The 18296-nt window shown below is 43.1% G+C and overlaps 1 protein-coding gene across 1 annotated transcript in view; it reads left to right on the top strand.

The window, feature by feature from the left end:
- Positions 1-621: 621 nt before the first annotated feature.
- UGCG (UDP-glucose ceramide glucosyltransferase) overlaps positions 622-18296 on the top strand; it is a 33652-nt gene continuing 15977 nt past the window's right edge. Inside the window, exon 1 of the mRNA XM_064140129.1 lies at positions 622-964. Coding sequence (XP_063996199.1) covers positions 867-964 — 98 coding nt within the window. The 5' untranslated portion in view covers positions 622-866. The remainder of the gene's footprint in view (positions 965-18296) is intronic.

Raw genomic sequence — 18296 nt, 5'->3', positions numbered from 1 at the left:
GCTGAAAATAGCAATCCTCCCCTGCAGCATTCAAGATCACCGGGTACAAAGCTTTCAGACTCACAAATCCACCAACTCATAAAAAATAAAAGCTGTGAGCTCTACCAGCCCATCTGTGCCAGATCAGCTCGGCAACCACCGCCTGCTATGAGCCCTGCCTCTGCAGCTGAAGGGCTACGGGCACTCAGCTGCGGTTATGCGGCCTTTGCGGGGCTGGCAGCGCTTTCCAAAGCCAACAGCAAAGTTTGAGGACAAGGAGCGGCCGCCCGCGCCGGCCCCGCACACCTCTTCGGCGGCGATTGCCGGGCCGGGCCGCGCCGCGCCGAACCCCGCCTGCCACCGAATCTGTCGCTGCCACCGCTCCCGGCCCCCTCACTCGCTCCTGCCAGCCAGAGGGCGACTCCCCCCAGGTCACGCAAGCCTCGGCAGCACAAGGCGCCGAGCCGAGCCCCGCGCTGCGCCCAGGGCAAGGGGAGGCGCGCTAACGGATCCAGGCGCCCGCTCCGCCGTCACCGGCAGCCCCGTGACTGCCCACCCCGCCTCTTCGGGGCCAGCCGGCAGCAGGCAGCGGGCGGGGCTTGCGCCTGTCAGAAAGGCGGGGGGCGGGTAGCAGCAGGGGAGGCTAGGCTAGGCCGGGCTGCGGTGGGCGGCTCGGCAGTGCGAGAGTGACTGGCGGCGGTGGGGCTGCTGGTCCGGAGGAGCAGCAGCAGCAGCAGCAGCAACAACACAGCCACAGCGGCAACTCGAGAGCTAGCCCGCGGCAGCCGCTGCTCCGCACGCAGGCAGGCAGGCAGGCCGCCCGGCGACCCTGCTGCACTTCGCCCCTTCTCCGTCGCCGGCTTCTGCCAGGCCTCCGCGCCGTGGGGATGGCCGTTCTGGCTCTGGCCCTAGAGGGACTCGCCATCTTCGGGCTCATCCTCTTCGTCGTGCTGTGGCTTATGCACTTCATGTCCATCATATACACGTAAGCGCCGGTCGCGGTGGGCGGCAGGGGTGTGTGTTTGTACGTTTGTGGCGCCGGCGTTGTGCCGCGTCCCCCTCTACCCTACCAGCCATCGCCTGGAGGAGCGGGGCTGCGGGCCTCGTCCCCCGGCACCGCACCGCCTTTTCCGCGGGCTGGTGGCAGCGCTTCCCCCCCGGCTCATAACCCCAGGTGTCAGGCGCAGGAAGGAAGCCACCTGCCTGCTTTCTGTAGGGACCGTGGGGACGCACCTGCGGGCCGGCGTGGTGGGTGCGCCCGCAGCCTGTACCCTGCGGACCCCGGCCTGAGGCCTGGCGGGCTCCCTTGGGTCGGGTGGGCTGGTGTGAGGCCACAGCTGGTACCTTGCCATCCGCCTGCGGGAAAAGCCTTCTTTGTAGAGTTATGCCGCCTGCTTTTTAGTCCGTGGTATTTACTTATTTTCTCTCAGTGCTGCTGAGGAAGGCTTGGGCTTTGCTATCTGCTGGTGCACCTGTAAGATAAGGCTTTTGCGTTGATGGTGGGCGACCAACGTGCGCAGCAGCTGTAAAACGTGTGCTTTTTGACTGTGCAACGAGCGTACAGCAGAATAATCATGGTCCTTGCAAAAGGAAGTATACATGAATAGTCCAGATACTTCTTGGTAGCTCATAGGGAAAATGCCTTAAGAGTTTGTAAAGGATGTTTCCATCTTGGTGTATGACAAACAAAGCAGATTCCTGCTTGAGCTTGGCAATGTAATTTGGGTATGTGGGGAAAGGTTTAAGAATGCACTTCTCTTTTTGTAGAAGACCAAGGTTTTGCTGTCTTAAAGAAAGATCACTGTTGCATTACTACAGGGATTGGAAAGTGTCTGAGCTTCTGTTTGCTTTTCTAATGCACATATTCTCCTTTCTTGCTGTGGTACATGCATCTGATGGGTATCTGTGATAAACCCCAGCCATTGTTGAAGGCAGAAGTCCTCTTGAATTCATGGGTACTAGAGATTTACTCCCGTTGCCCTTGGTTATCTTGTCGTTTTGTTTTGTTTTGTTTTGTTTTAAATGTGAAATCACTTAAGCACTAATCATTTCTGCACTTCAGGTATTATATTTGCATAGACAATTAACCTCTTCCATGAAAGCTAGCTGCGTGGCTATCTTGGGCTCAAAAGGCGGGATTTTATTACTAAGGAGCTGCAAGGATGCCTGGGCACTGTCGATTCTCAACAGGTTTAAACCTGATGAAGACAACCCATTGCATGCTAAACCCTCAACTGATCTGATGAGCACTGATGCAGTGGGATCACAGAGCACATACGGTGCTGCTGCTCATAAATCTTTTAAAAAAGAGTGTCAGTTGTCAGGGGCAGGAGACACAAATGAAGATATGTGGAAAGGTGTGTGAGAGGATAAACAAGAGGAAAAAGGATGAGGTACACTAAGAGGGGAGGAACCAGAGAAAGGGGATGTTGTTGAACAGTCTGTGACACAAGAGCTACACAAGAGCCTCCTGTGGAGGCTGCACACTGCAAGGACACTCCAGAAATGGACTTTGGGCTGCAAGTAAACCAGTGATGTGGGCAACCTGTGCTGTCATGGGGATACCCTGGTGGACTGCAGTCTGGTGGTGACCTACTAGCATGGGTTTAGGAAGGGCAGGTCCTGCCTCACCAACCTGATCTCCTTTTATGATCAGGTTACCTGCCTGGTGAACGTGGAGAAGGCTGTGGATGTAGTCTGCTTGGACTTCAGCAAGGCCTGTGACACAGTCTGCCACAACAAGCTCCTAGTGATGCTGACAGATCGTGGCTTGGGCAGATTCACTCTGAAGTGGGTCAAGAACTGTCTGGAGGGCCAGGCCCAGAGAGTGGTGGTGAATGGTGCCACGTCCAGTTGGCAGCCAGTCACTAGTAGTGTTCCCCAGGGGTCAGTGCTGGGCCTAGTCCTGTTCAGTGTCATTATTGATGATCTAGACCAGGGGCTTGAGTCCAGCATCAACAAGTTTGCAGATGACACCAAGCTAGGAGCAGGTGTTGATCTGTTGGAGGGGAGGCTGGATGGGTGGGCAGAGGCCTATGTCATGAGAATTAATGAGGCCAAGTGCAGGGTTCTACACTTTGGCCACGACAACCCCAAGAAGCACTACAGTCTGGAGACAGAGTGGCTGGAGAGCAGCCAGGCAGAAAGGAACCTGGAGGTATTGGTAGATAGTAGGCATGAACCAGCATGATAGTAGAACATGAGCCAACAGTGTGCCCAAGTGGGCAGGAGAGCCAGTGGCATCCTGCCCACTATCAGGATTAGTATGGCCAGTGGGACAAGGGAAGTTATTATTCCATGTTCAGGCCACACCTTGAGTACTGTGTCCAGTTCTGGGCCTCTCAATTCAAGAGAGAAGTTGAGATACTGGAATGTGTCCAGAGAAGGGCAACAAAGCTGATGAGGGGCCTGGAACACAAGGCCTATGAAGAGAGACTGAAGGAGCTGGGTTTGTTTAGCCTGGAGAAGAGGAGGCTCAGGGGTGACCTCATTCCTCACTACAACTACCTGAAGGGACATTGTAGCCAGATGGGGGTTGGTGTCTTCTCCCAGACAACCACCAATAGAACAAGGGGACACAGTCTCAATTTGTGCTGGGGGAGGTATAGGCTGGATGTTAGGAGGAAGTTCTTGCCAGAGAGAGTGATTGGCATTGGAATGGGCTGCCCAGGGAGGTGGTGGAGCCACCGTCCCTGGAGGTGTTCAAGAAAAGACTGAGTGAGGCACTTAGTGCCATGGTCTAGATGACTGGACAGGGCTTGGTGATAGGTTGGACTGGATGATCTTGGAGGTCTCTTCCAACCTGGTTGATTCTATGATTTTGTCTCTGAGGAGACTGCAGCCTGTGGCAGACCCATACTGGGGTAGACTCTGCCAAAGGAATTACATCCTGTAGATAATCACCTCCAAAGCAGGTACACCTGCTAGAGCAGAGTAACAGTTAATTAGCAACCAACAGTGGAGGAAAATGAGTAAGAAGCAAGGCGTGACAGAAAAAAGATTATGCACTGACCCTTGCCTTCTGAGTGTCCTCACTGAAGGGCTTGGCAGGAACTGAGAGTAATGAGAAGTGGAAGTGAGCAGTACAGGTGAGGAGGAAAGATAACTGACTGAAGCTGGGACTGGAGGGACACACACACACAAGGTGTATCCCTGGAAGTTTCATTTTGTCTTTTTTCCTCAACATCCAAATCTGTAATTAGCTGCTAATTGGCAATAAATTAAGTAGAATTCCCTGAGATTGTTTTACCTGTGACAACAGTGAGTGGGGAATGCAGGTAGCAGCTGGACCTGGTGTGGGCTGGGGCTGGAAATTTGCAGTGATAAGATTTGGGAGGAGTTTTAGTTTTTGGTATTAAGCACTTGTGTTACAGGGTGCCTGTTGTGTGTGGGCAGTTAGTGCCATCAATGTGTTGACTGAGGGGTAGGAATCATGACAGTCATGTTGCAACTTGAGGGATCCCTGAAGAACAATGTGTGTCCACTAAGGCTTTTGAGAGATCATTTTCATCACATCCAGAGCCAGAAGCTGACTGGTTTTGTCAGAGTAGTGCGCTACTGGTAACAAGAGTACTTGGAGTTCAGCTTGAAAAGGTATCCTTTGTTTGGAGAGGAGCAGCTGGTAGCGCCGAAGAGACTGAACTGCAAGCTGTGATGGATTGGCAGGCTGTTGTGGAAGAGCTGCCCCTGTTCCAGCGATTTGAAACGGGACCACTGGTTCCCAGGGTAACCACACAGCTGCCCTTTGCTTCTAGTGAAGTTAAAGAAATGCTGGACACCTGCAGGAGCCATCTAAAGGAGGTGTCCTTTCACTGCCTGTGGTGATGCTAGGAATTGAGCTAGTGAGATACAGCTGATGGCTGAAAAAATCACGTCTCAGTGTTTGGAGCCTGTGCCACTTGAAAATACTGCTCTTTGCAGGGGTGGGAGGCTGTGGAGTTGTGTGGTGGAATGGCTTGATCCTGCATGTGAGATGTCCCTGTGAAGAGAATTAGTAGGAGGTGGGAATCAATTGTACGTGCTTTGGTGGAGTGCGTTTACAGGGAAAGGACTCCAGATAGATGGTGATCATTTAGTGCCTGAAACTCTGGTGGCTGGATGCTGTTACTAGGCCCCCATAAGTCACAGAGAATGTTTTGTGTTGGACAGTGAGCACAGCACTTCCTAGACCAATGGGGTATGAAGGGGTCTTGCAGACAGATCTTCCTGCTGGTATCAAAAGGAATTTTAGAGTAGAATGATGTGATACTTGTCACATGCTGAAAACTACTTACATTGTATTCATTACAGAAAGACTTCCTCTTTTGTCTTTATGGACAGTATTGTTGGTTTGACCTTTTAAATTTTTTTAAAGTAACTTTAAACACTTTTTAAGAGAGTGCTAGCTGTTTGTCCTTGATCTGTGTTGCTCATAGCAATGCCAAACTGGTCAGTTGGAAGGTCTGATGTGTGTCATTAGAGTACTAAGATAATGTTGGAACAAATCAGTAAAGCTGTTGTGGCCTTCTCAGTTCTCTTGTGATTCCCCAGCGATATTTTAGATGTTTGATTTAGCAAAGTACTTAGAACATATATGAATTCAATAAATAAATGGGATTATTTGAGGAGGTAAGTTTTTGTCTTGGGAGTGCTATTAACAGTTGTCAAGGTTAGGGTCATGATAGCATTTCCTCTATGTTGGCTTCTAAGTTTTATTCGCTTTAAAAGATGTAGATTTTCAATATCTAAGGTGCTCTTCAAGGTTTTGGTTGAGGAAAAATGCTCACCTGTGCTGTGTTTACAAAATCTTTTTACCACCTCTTTCTCCTATTGTCCTTCCCTACTATGAATGGTGTCGCTTTGTATTCACTCTACTGTAGAGTGGCTTGGTGTTGTACTCCTTCAGTATAGCTGGACTAAAGCAGTGGAATGCAAGTAGCCACATGTTGAATCTTTACAAATTGTCTAATGTATGTCATTGTGAAATAGATCTTGGTTTTGTGCTCTCTCAGTAAGTCAGTGAACTAACTTCAATAAACATAGACCAAATATTTGTAGCAAGTATTGATATAAAAGCACGGTTTTCATGTATTTCTCTGCATAGGAAGACTGTGATACTTGACTTGTTTGCGTTGCTATCCTTCATACCCAGCTTATGAACTCGAACAAGGCCCTTCTTTGCTTGCGTATTGGCTCCTCAGTTGTGCTTGAGCCACCAACTAAACCACTAGGAAGAGTTCAGTGTCAGATTGTTTGATACGCTGAAACTTTGAAGCTGTCTAGTTACGTGGAAAACTAAAACGAATATCCAGAACTAAAACTAAATAAGTACCTGTATTTGAAATGGATGACTGTGTGTATGATGTGTTAATAAAGATAAAAGATTTTTGGTATTGGCTAAAGTGTTCAGGAAATTGAGGAGTAAATTTTAATACTTTATCAGGTTATTAAAATTGTTATTTATTCTTACTACACTTTAAGAACATGCGAAGAGTGGAAGTCTTCACAGATGTCTTGAAAAGTCAAGGAAAAGATAGGAAGCCAACCAACCAAAACCAGACAAACAAAATAACAAAGCAACAACACCACCAAAACCCCCACAATCAATACCTGCCCTGCCCCTTCTAAACTAAAGCTGGGTTTTTTTAACGTCTGTGTCATTATAGCGTATCTTGTAATTCTACGTCACTGGATAGCAAGATCTGTGGCAGTGGATTTGCTGTTTTAACTGTAGTTCAAAATAGATGGTTCTACTTTTAATAACAACAGGAAATTGTGAACATAGTGTGTCTCTCTTGGAAATAAAGCTGTCAAGCAAACCCTGCAGAACCCAGATGATGTCTTATTTAAGTATAATCAGTTCCATCTTGATTTTACGTGGAAGGGCAGTAGAATGGCTTTTGAGTTAAGGGTGTCAGAATCAATCTTTGATGATTTTCCCTTGGCATTATTTGCCATAGGCTTCCTAGAAAATACTTGGCAAGTCTCTTAAGTTGTTAGTATCTTGCTCCTTTATTTGCCTGGTCCACAAAACTGAACTCTTGAAAACATATTCTGTGTTCAGGTCTCATAGCTTTTTAAAATAATTTGTCTATAAGTTGCAGCTGTCAATGAAGAAATGGTGCCCTCTGTTCATCTGGCATTTGAATGTAACTGGGGTGATCGTGCCTTGTCTGCTGAGTGAAACTGAAGACTTACAGAAAAAAAAATCATTGAGGTGTTTTTCCAACCTTAACAGTTCTAAGATCAATGCCAGCCTTCTGCCCAACACCTCCATGACCACTAGACCATGGCCCAAAGTGCTGCATCTGCTCTTTCTTTTAACACCTCCAGGGATGTTAACTCCACCTCTTCCTTGAACAGCCTTTCCCGTGTCTCAGGATTCTTTCAGTGAAGAAATTCTTCCTGAAATCCAATGTAAACATACCCTGATGTGGCTTGAGGCCATTACCTCTTGTTGTGTCATTAGTTACTTGGGAGAAGAGGCCAATGCTGATCTCATTACAACCTCCTTTCATGTAGCTGTACAGACCAATAAGGTATCCTCTCAGCCTCCTTCAGGACAAACAATCCCAGCTCCCTCAGCCTTTCTTCAAAAGACCTGCTCTCCAACTCCCTCACCAGCTTTGTTGCCATTCTCTGTACCCGCTCCAGCACCTCCAATGTGTTTCTTTCACTGCAGTGCCCCAACCTGGACAACGCAGTACTTGAAGTGTGGTCTCACCAGTGCTGAGTACAGGGGTAAAATCACTTTCTTGCTCTTAAAAACATACAGAAACACAACTAAAACACTGGAAAATAACAAAAAGTACCTAATAACCTTAGTGTAATACACATGCATACAAAGAGAAAATTTGGATTGTACAGATGCATGAACTCAAGTTTCCTGAAGCACTTCTGCAGTGGTGAAAGAGCTTTCTAAACATGGCTTCCAAACAAAAAACTCCCCACGTAACCAGTGTTTAACTTCTTCTTTTTTTTTCGGTGAAATAATTTTGATCTTTTGTTTAATAATGTATTTCTGATCTTTCATTCTTAAGAATAGTTCTATTTCTCTTGACCCTATGTGACTGTCTTGCCATGCTGTTATTCTCCTTGTAACTCTCCTGCTGCTCAGTTCATAATTTGTGTCTAAACTTACCCTGCTCTGTCTTCTGTCATCTCTTCTGCTCTTGGTGTCTGCAAAAGATTGGCTGAAATAGCTGTTAAGAGCAGTAGTAGTTAGTTGATTTGCCATCCTAGGATTGCATTTTCTTTGGTTTGTAGAAGCACTTTAGAGGCACTCTTGTCACAGTTAGCAGCAAATAAGGGATGTAGAGTAAATTTAAAGGCAATCTGTAGAGGGCATGTCTGTTATTAAGTGTTAGCACTCCTAAATGAACTAACATTTTTGGTAGACTGATAGAGATAATACAAATACTTGTTTCTGAGGTTAGAGGTACCCTTCCTTATGTTGATAATCTTAATTTCCTGTTTGATTTTGGAGTGTAGTTGTACTGGAGCTTCTCCAGCAAGTGATTGGGAGGTGTGAACAGCACATGTAGAATGCTGTGTTCATTCTTGGGCTTGTCTTCATTCCTTAGTTGAATCTTTATTGAACTTGTACCACTTAGAGTGAAATTTTCAATGCAGCTTATCTTCCCCAGGGTAAATATTTTTCCCCAGTTAGGTAGCTGATTATAAGCTTGCTGGAAAACTTTGGTGACTTTGCTCCATTCCCTGTTCCACATATGCAAGATCACACAGATCTTGTGCTCTGTATTAGCAATATCTTTCTGCAAAAAATAGAGTTAAAAGCAAACAAAAAATAACTTGGACATTTGACTATGACCTGGGGCACTGGAGAAGCATGAAAAGTTATCTCATCTTTTCGATCTTGGGCAACATTCATCTTCCTGCTCTTTCAGTAACCCTGTCTCTAGTAATTTGTGCATTGAGGATGAGCTCTATGCTGAAACCTTGAGGTACAAATGTTACATCCACAGAGCTTGAGTTCCTTTTACTCAGGGAGTGAATGACAGCATTGTGGCAGAGTCAAATCTGAAGGACAGCAATGCAAAGATCAAACCAACTACAGTTCTTGAGGAGGAATACAGGAAAACAGCAAGGTATGGGATCACACAAGTGGCTGAAACTTACAGCTTGGAGGCAGAGGTGGGAATCTGTCTTTCACTCTGAAGGAAATTGAAGTACTTCAGGCTGGAAATGTGTTGAAGTTTCAGTTCCAAACTCCTGCTTAAAGATGAGGCACATTTACGCAGTTTTCTCTATGGACAGTATAATGGGATAGCATGTAACAAAAATTACCGAAGGGATGGTAAGTTTGAGATGCACAAAGTCATAGGGCTCAGTGCTGGGGCCAATAGTGCTTGATACCCTCATTAATGACCTGGAGGATGAGGAGGTGTCAGCAAGTTTGCTGATGATACGGAACTGAAGGAGTGGCTGATAGTGAGGTGGATGTGCTGGTTCTCTTCAGAGGGACCTAGGCAGGCTGGAGAAATGGTCTATCAGGAGCCTCATGAAGCTCAATCAAGGAAAATGCCAAGTCCTGAGTCTGGCAGGAATAGCTCCATTCCTCAGCACAGGCTGACTGTCTAGAAAGCAGCTTGGTAGAGAAAGACCTGGGAGTGTTTATGAGTGCCAGTTTGACTGTGAACAGCAGCCAGGCGATTATGTCCCTGCAGCGTCTAACTTAAGAGGAGGGACAGAGAGCTGAGACTATGCAGCCTGAAGAGTGTTGCTTATTTTAATGAAGTTGAAATTACACTGTGTGGTCACAGAACTTAATTTTAGGCAGTCTTTAGAGGAATAAAGATTTGGGAAAAGAAGGAGTTAATTTTTCAGTTATCTATTAAGATTGCAGTTAATTGACTTTTTGTATTGCAAGATTAATAACCAGGGGAAGCAAAGCAATTCAGAATCAGGTCTGAGAGTCATAATGTGGGAGAAAACCTGTAATGCTGGAGTCAGTCAGGGAAGACCAATTTTTTCATAGTGTTGAGTTAGGAGAATAAGACACAGATTATAAACTATGAGATGACAGTATAGTAGTAGTGGTCTGAACACAAATGATTTAACAGGATGCAAGGAACGAAAAGTTAGATTAAAGTTTGTCTAGTGCAGATTTAAAGGAGACAACTTGTGGGAGATTCAATTGCATGCTTATGTTGAGAGGAGGGAAGATGATGCAGTATATGTGGCAAGTAGGCTTTAAAAACAAGCCACATCTGTTTAAGTGCTTTGTGTGGAAGGGGAAGAGAGGCTGTAAGACTTAGTATGTAAGATGGAAATTAAATAGGATAAGTTAGTGTAATGTTTGGAGCTCTTGGAGAACAAAGAAACATTCAGCCTTATGTCAGCTGGAGAGGAAGAATTTAAACAGTGGGATGAGGAAGTATCTTACCTTTATTGTTATATTTTGTCAAGATTTTAAAGAAGGTGAAGCTTTTTACACAAAGTGTGTTTCTATAAAGACATAACTTCTGATTAGGGTGGGTGAGTAGAATGGTAGATGATAAATGACTTTAAAAGTTAATTTTTGAAATTTCTGTTGGAACTCCTCTGTGGTATGCAAAGTATGTAACTGGTTCCACTGGTTTACTATTTGTCCATCCCTTCATGGGGATTATGTAATGTGAAATAGTGGTGTGAGAGATCACTGGGATTTTTACGTTTGAATGAAATTCTGTTTTTTACACAGTTAGTAGAGGTTGTGCATTTTACTGAGGACTGTTGTGGAGTGTTTTGGTGTAGATTTTTTAAAAGAAAACTAATAATTTTGCTTGAAAGGTGAATGTTTTTGCATTTCCTTGATTGGTTGCTTTTAGTAATAGTTGATAAGGATCTAGGCTAGATTGTAACTTCCTAAAGTTCACATGGGTGAATTAATCTCTTAAAATGAAGTAATAGCATATATAAGGCAAGTTTTCTGCAATTCTTTGGACAAGTAATGCATTTTTAAAAAATTATAGACATGTAGAAAGCTGAAGTGAAGCATGTACTAAGTGAAAGATTAGGACCATCTTGCAACTGTGGTGTGGAACTGTATTTCTTTGAACAGGCATGAACACTTGGTAAATATTTCTAGTGGACCAAGCTTTCTTTTATTAAAACAGTGAGATAACTAATAATGGGTCTTTGCCAGTCTGTGCTGATAGTTGGTTTGGTCTGGTTTAGACCACTCTAATTACTGTCCCACTCTTCTAAACCACATCTTTGTAGACCAAAGACTACTTTTGTGTGTTTGTTTTCCCCTCGGGAGGGCTCAACTCAGCTTTGTCAGTGGTACAGTCAGTATGGGGGAATCTGTAAATGAAGTTAAACATTGATTTTCCCATTATTTGCAAATGCCTTGTTTTCATTAAATGCTTATCTTGAGGTCTTGGTTTATGTATACCTTTATAGTAATGACTTGCCAAGCGGCTGCTGCTTTGATTTGATAATGAGTACTGTGCTACACTTCATTATGAAGCAGAATAAATTTCTCTAGTCATGCACAGCTTGTTAGACATAGAATACTCAGGCTTCAGAAAATCAGACTTTGGTCAGGGTACTGAGGTATTCGTGGGGAGATATCCTAAGCACTTCAGAGTGAAAACTTTTTTTAGCTTAAAAATAGACTTTTTTTTCCCCTTGCAAGCTTTGCTAAAGTAAGATTCTGGGTTAAAAAGAGGTAGAAAACTTCAGACTCGTATCTTTCACAAAACACATTTTGAGCTATTTGGTGCTAGTAATAACAGGAGTACCAAGAAGGAGAGAGATTCTTCCTGCCTTCATCCTCACAGCAGATCTCTGATGGGCTAGTGGAGAGTAGACAGGATTTTCAGGCTGCAGGAATCTGGATTTTTTTTCTCTGTTTCCTCTATCTTCTGTGATGACTGTAAAATATGAGATGGTACCTGTTATTAAAAACAAACAAACTAACTAGTGAGATATTCCTCCACACTTAACAGAGATGATACATGTGTTTTCATCACAGCATTTCCAAATAGGTTGTTTTATGTTGTTTATGTAGTGGTGAGGGGTGGGATTTTTTGGGGGGTGGTCTGTGAACTGGGTCTTATAGGTTTGGGATTTTTAGGTGGGGGGAGGAAGGAGAAGGCAGGTGAAATTTACCAAGCTACTTTTTCTGCTTTGTATCTGTCAGAAACATTAATAAAACATTTTAAAAGCCCTTCTGAAATTCTATCAAGTACAGTATTGAGGGTAGAAGGAGGATAGAAGCGTTATATGTTATGCTAATATTTTATTTCAAATGTTTTTTGTTTGGTGTTTTTTTAATTGCTTTGTTCATTCCTTTATCTTCCTGATAGGAGACTTACTCAAACTCTCCAAGACGTTTGTAGCACGAGGGTGGTGACTCTGTTTTGCTGACAGTTGAGTGATCCAGCCAGAGTTTGCAGCTTTTTTTTGTTACCCCAATTGGGATTCTGTGCATTTTTGTTTGAGTTAAGGTTTCTGCTTCTGTGGCATGCTGTTTTCTACTCAGGAAACACTTGCAGCTGAGTTAAATTAAAAATGGCCTGATAATCTACTGAAAATTAAGAAAAAAAAATATTGGCTATGGTATCTGCTTTGACTTGTTAGCTTAGTTTTGTTATGGGCAATTAAATTTCAGGAAGAACAAGCTGGAAAATGTTGATGAGTAGCAGAGATCTTTGGTGCAAAGGGAGCAGTAGGGAGCAAGTTGGAGTCTATAGGAAGCACATTATGTAATCTTTAGCAAGTGATGTTGCTTAAACCTGAGCCTTGTTACCTGAATAGAGCTGGGCTATCTTAATTGTATAGATCTGCAAAATAAAAGTCAAAGCCTCAAAATGAATAATCTAACAGTACAAATGTTTTGTTTTAAAAGATCTCATACTTAAAATTGAGGGGTTGGTTCTGTACTAAAAGCTTTCTACTGTGGTTGATTTATCTGGCCCAGAGTTTCTGCCATCCACTGAAGATACTTTCATAAGTAATAGGCAAGTCATACTGGATGTAGTTCTCTGAAGCTGCCTAACATTGCAAGGAGTCTGTATCAAAAAGCATTTCTATTTCTGTGCCTCGGTGGCTTGAGACTTGGTGTTCAAGGAGATAATCCAAATCCCTTCCTACCCCTATACCTTTCTAAACATTTCTGCCATTCTAATCTGTCTTTAGTGAGCATTTGGATACATGGTGACTCAGAGCAGCAAGCTAGCTTTTTCTGTGGGATAGTTCTCTGATCAGCAGGCTGATCCAATTTATCTTGAGGTGGTGACTGCTTTATAGCCGCCAGTAGGCTGGGGGTGTGGGAAAGGAGAAACACAGAATGAATTGCCATTTTGATGGCAGCCTGCAGACAGACTACAAGGGAAAAACTGTGTGTGCATTTTAATGCTTACTATGATCCAATAATGGCTGTGTGGCCGGCAACTTGCTGTGTTTTTGTTAAGCACATTTCATTTCAGCTTGCTGAATTGTAAATGTCTCTAGGATTTGGACAGTAAAAGGGTTCCCATTACTTCAGGTTTAGTTACAATCTGTTGTATGGGAGATTGTTTGCCTCTTTTATTTATCATGCAGGTGTGGGGGTAGGGAAGGAGATTAGGAGAGGAATTCTTAGATAAAAAAGTAAGGGAGTGTTTTCTGGTTTTAAGTTGAGGTCTGTAGTGTTCTTTACTCCTGAAGTTCTTTTTTGGTTTTTTTTTTTTTTTTTTTTCCTTTCTTAAAACTTAAAATGTCAAATGTCCTCCCTTAGCTATACCAAGTTATGGGTTGCATCTATGAAACATGACTTTCATGAGAACATTTGGAATATGATTCATAAAGAATTTCAGTTGTGTATTCCAAAGGTCAAACAGCACTAGGATTTCTACTGTTCTGCATTGTGTGATTTTGTTTTGTCTTTATTACTAGCCACTTGTCAGCCTACTACTTCCCAAAACTGAGAGAGAAAATTTATGTTTGGGTTTTGAGAATATTTACCTTCTGAAAAATTAGAATTATCACAATCTGTGTTCTTTCTTACTTGGTTCCATTTGAATACTTTATTCTCAGTGGAAAAAAATATTTGACTCTTGCTACTTTAGTGCTTGTTAAAGGTTGGGGGGTTAAAATTATTTTAGTTTTAACAGTTCCCCTTCCTCTTCACTACCCATTGTGATTTCAGTGCATTACATTAAAAGGTTCATTTTCGTTTTCTCTGTGGGCTATGCATAGCACAGGAGAAAATGCATATTGAAAGGGAATAGGAAATTCAATGTTTGGCCCACCTTCTACCCCCAGCAGACATATGATGAAGCCCTGACTGATTACAGCATGCTTTTCAACATAAATTAGTGAGCAAACAGTAGAATTACATTTTTTTGTTTTCAGATTTTTGCAAGCATGCACAAACCTGCAATTGTTTCTCTGCTAGCAGACAGCTGCAAGGAGTCTGTGCTGCAAAACGGGCACCAGAATCTTACCTACTGTTTCCCACTTTCAGATGCTTCCCTCTAGATCTGGGAATTTTATCAAGGCCAAGTGTCATGTTAATGTTTTTTTTTTAATTACAATTGCTGTCCTTCTAAAAATCACATTAGGCTTTCCTTGTATATCTTTTCTGTTTGTTCCCAGTTGTGCATTTCTGCTCCTCCCTATCACTGACTCAGACACCTGTGAAACTGTTGGGTTGGTGGGTGAATGGATTGACTTGCTATGTGTCCAATATGGCCATTGGGTGGAATGAAACCAGCTAAGTGGCAGAAGTGGAGAAAGGCTGCTTGCTTGAGAACACTGTGGCTGGTGTGATACATTAGCCCATGACAGCAGCCAAGCAAAGGTGTCCTGAACTGGCACCAGCACAGCTCTTCAAGGTGATCTTTTTTCCATTCGCCCAAGAGAGGTAGAAAGGTGGCATACCTTAAGTATTACTTAGTCACTTGTGAACAGTGGCACTGTCCTCTAGTAATTAATTCTAGTTAGCTGTTTCTGCCAGACAAATAAGGGCAGGGAACAAGCTATCATAGAATCATAGAATTGTTCTGGTTGGAAATGACCTCAAAGCTCACTGAGTCCAGCTATCAGGAGTGGATGTGACAGTGTTGGTTGTAGAAGAGTTTTCAGGTGTCTGACTATAATCCTTATGTACTTTCCTAAAGAAAGATATTGTGCCTCCTATGCTTCTTTTGTTGTGACAGTGGCTTTCCTTTGGCACCAACGTGATTTGGTTTATGCTGCTCACCCATAGGCAACTCAGCTCTTCAGGAAACACAGTGAAGCTTGGGAAGGAAGGAGAACCTGATCCTTTCCTTTTCCTGTGGTTTTGGCAGCATATCCATAGCCACCTTCTTGCATATGCTCAGGATCTTCTTGGAACCTTCTCTAAGACACCCTAATTAATTTAGCAGAAGACAACTTGAACTGAAAGTAAGAAAAGATGCATTAAACTTTGTAGAGTGAGTTGAGGCAGGATTGTACAGGTATCAATACCAGTGTAGTGTCTCTCTTGACTGGTGTCAATGGCAACACAGAGGAGAAGGAACACCGGGAGGTCCTTGCTGCTAATGAAACTGCATGATCATCTTGTCACATCTGCTAAGTTGAACTGGCAGAATTCTGCCGTTACATATGGGGTGATAGTTATGTGGTGGTTTATCTCCATGAGGTCACTGTGGGATCAGACAAATGTCAGCAGCACTAGGAAGTGCAGCTCCTCCCAGAAAGAGGGGAAAGGGGAATAGGAATGCTAAGCAGTAGCTTTGTTGTTGCCTGTACCTTCCTAGGTGGAATCGTCTTTATTACATTTAATTTGATAGGATTTTTAATTAGTCCTTTTTGAAACTTTTTATAAATTAAGGGGTTGTCTTTCAGTTGTATTGAATGCACTGACCAGTACAGTGTACCTGTAGCAAATGTTACTATTTTTCTGTGGTACCTACTTTTGGAAATGTTTTAACATATGTATCAAAAGTAAGGAAAATGGGGAGAGCTCATCCTTTTTACCTTTCTGTTGCCAAAAGAAGCAGGAAAACCTTGCATTTTATTTTCCTGTTAAAGCTGAGATCTCCTGTCTGTTACTCCATAGTAGGCCAACACTGCACAAACACCTGTATAAGACAGCTCAGCTCACTAGGGTGAAAAGGAACTGAGAAAGAGGGAAGTGTATAAATTCAGAGTAGAAACAGGAAAACAGCTTATCTCAGTGTGCGACCATAAACTGCAAGGGGTGCCTTTTCTGCTCCCTGCTTCCTATTAGAGGCGTCTTGCTGTACCTGTTACAAATTTCTGACCAAGTGCTGCTTACCGTCTCTTGATAAGATAACCTCTCCTCAGCAGCTGCTTTAAAGAATTGAAATGAGTGATTAAGGAACGTTTAGGTTTCTTCAGTTGCTTTTGAAAGACCTGTTATTGTCTCTAAGAGACCCAACAATGTGTGTACTGTAGCAGGCTTTGGGATTTTGCTAGAACACTCTACTTCCATTAATGAGGTGGGAACGGGAAGTGTAGGCTGAACCTTTAAAAACATTTGTTGTTGTTTGATTTGATACAGATTAGCAAGAATTCATCGTGGGTACTGGGCAGTGGTAACTCAGTAGCCTGATTTTTGTCTTGGAAATGCCTTTTTTCCCCCCCTCTCTACTGAGGGAAGTCTAGGTCACGGTTACTTCTGTGGGTTGATTATTATTGTGTTAATGAATTATTACTGTGTTAATGAACCAACTTTAAGAACATTTTGCAGATGTCTCTTACATGATGGAATTACAGCTCCTGACAGTACTATGCGTTCTGCTGCTTTTTTCTTTCCCCATCTATGTATGCCGGCACTAGATTGCTCAGAAGGAATTTCACACCTAGAGATTACAGGCTGATCCATTTAACGTACCTAGGTGCAGAAGTGCTTATAGGTAACCTGGCTACCGGTCTTCCACACAGAGGACCTGGAAGTGCCTTTAAATAGTGCTTGGCTGACCTCAGTTGAGGGCTCAAAGTTGGTTTATGTTCCATAGTATAGTGCTTTTCTGCAGCTTACTGCTTTAGTCAAAACTATTAAAAAAAAAAAAAAAAAAGCATTAAACATACACCTGTGCTTGACTGCTTTGGGCTAATTTCATTGCAAATAATAAATAGCATTTTATACATGCCGCATACTTTAAAACTTTGTAATTTTCACCTGTGCGTGTCATACCTGCTTCATTGCAATCAAGGCCACTGTGTTGAGAGAAGTGAGCTACCATAAGCACAATTCAGTGTTTAAAAATACCAACTTCCTTTTATCCTCTGCTTTATAGAGGCCTTAGTTTAAGTACTGTAACTTTTTTTTCATAATAGTTGGTCTGTTTCTCTGTTGGGTTTTCAGTTAACTTTTTAACTCTTCATAATGTGCCACTTCACAAATAGTTCTCTGTGTGTAATGATACTAATTTACAGTTAATTTGCTTTTTTAGTCTAGAGAGTCTAATGGAACATGGCAATTAGTGGTGTGGAAATTGCTTTACCTAGGTGTCACAATACCCAAGTGAATTCAAGCTAGCAGGCTGCCACTTTTGTGTGGTGTAACGATTAGAACACGAACTGAATTGTTTTTTAAGATAGCACGTTAGAGGCAAGTTTTACTGTACTAAACCATATGCTGGCAAAAGTCTCAGTGCATGTGTTTCATAAATGATTAGATCCTGATAAAACTGTGTCTATCATTTGCATGTTTTTCAAAGTTTTCCCCCCTCTCGCCCTTTGTAGGCGTTTCCTTGTGTAATTCAATGCCCGCTTACTTTTGTCTGGCGTGGCTTGTAGTACGAGGCCTTGCAAGATTCTGCAGTTTTATCATTTGATGCTTAGTCTTTATCACGGTCCTGCCTTGTCTGTCTTCATCCTTTCTGTCCTCCACATTTTTTCCATTTACTCTGCCACTTCCTTCTCTTACTTCCTGTCCATCCACGCTTTTGCCTTCTGTACAAAGCTGTGTGCATTGCTGCAGTCTGATTTAAATGGAAGCCTATTTTTGTACTTCTGCCTTTTGTCTTCCTGGTGAAAACTGCATTCTTGAGGCTCTCCCTTCTAATATACACTAAAGCCTCTGTTTGATTCTATTTTTGTGATAATATGCAAGGAAGTCTTTTGTCTGTGATAGCTGTCTGAACTATTTCTTTTCTTTCTTTGGTCTGGCTGTCCCTTGGCTGCTAGTTGCTCGGTAAGACTGTTTCAGTTTACTTCTGCAGTGCCCAGTCTTGAACTCAGTAACTGAAATAGTCTTGCCGAGTAACTAGGACCTTCTGCCATCTTTTTAGTGAGCCCATTGTTTATTCTGTGTAACATCGTTGTGCCCCTGGTGTCTTAACTGCAAACCTACATGAAAAAGGAGGATGCTGGAGAGTAGGTCACTAGTGAGG

The sequence above is a fragment of the Pogoniulus pusillus genome, chromosome Z, assembly GCF_015220805.1.
Source record: "Pogoniulus pusillus isolate bPogPus1 chromosome Z, bPogPus1.pri, whole genome shotgun sequence".
In the NCBI taxonomy this organism is placed as follows: Eukaryota; Metazoa; Chordata; class Aves; order Piciformes; family Lybiidae; genus Pogoniulus; species Pogoniulus pusillus.
Note: the sequence above shows the minus strand (reverse complement) of the source record. Positions and strands in the feature narration are given on the sequence as shown.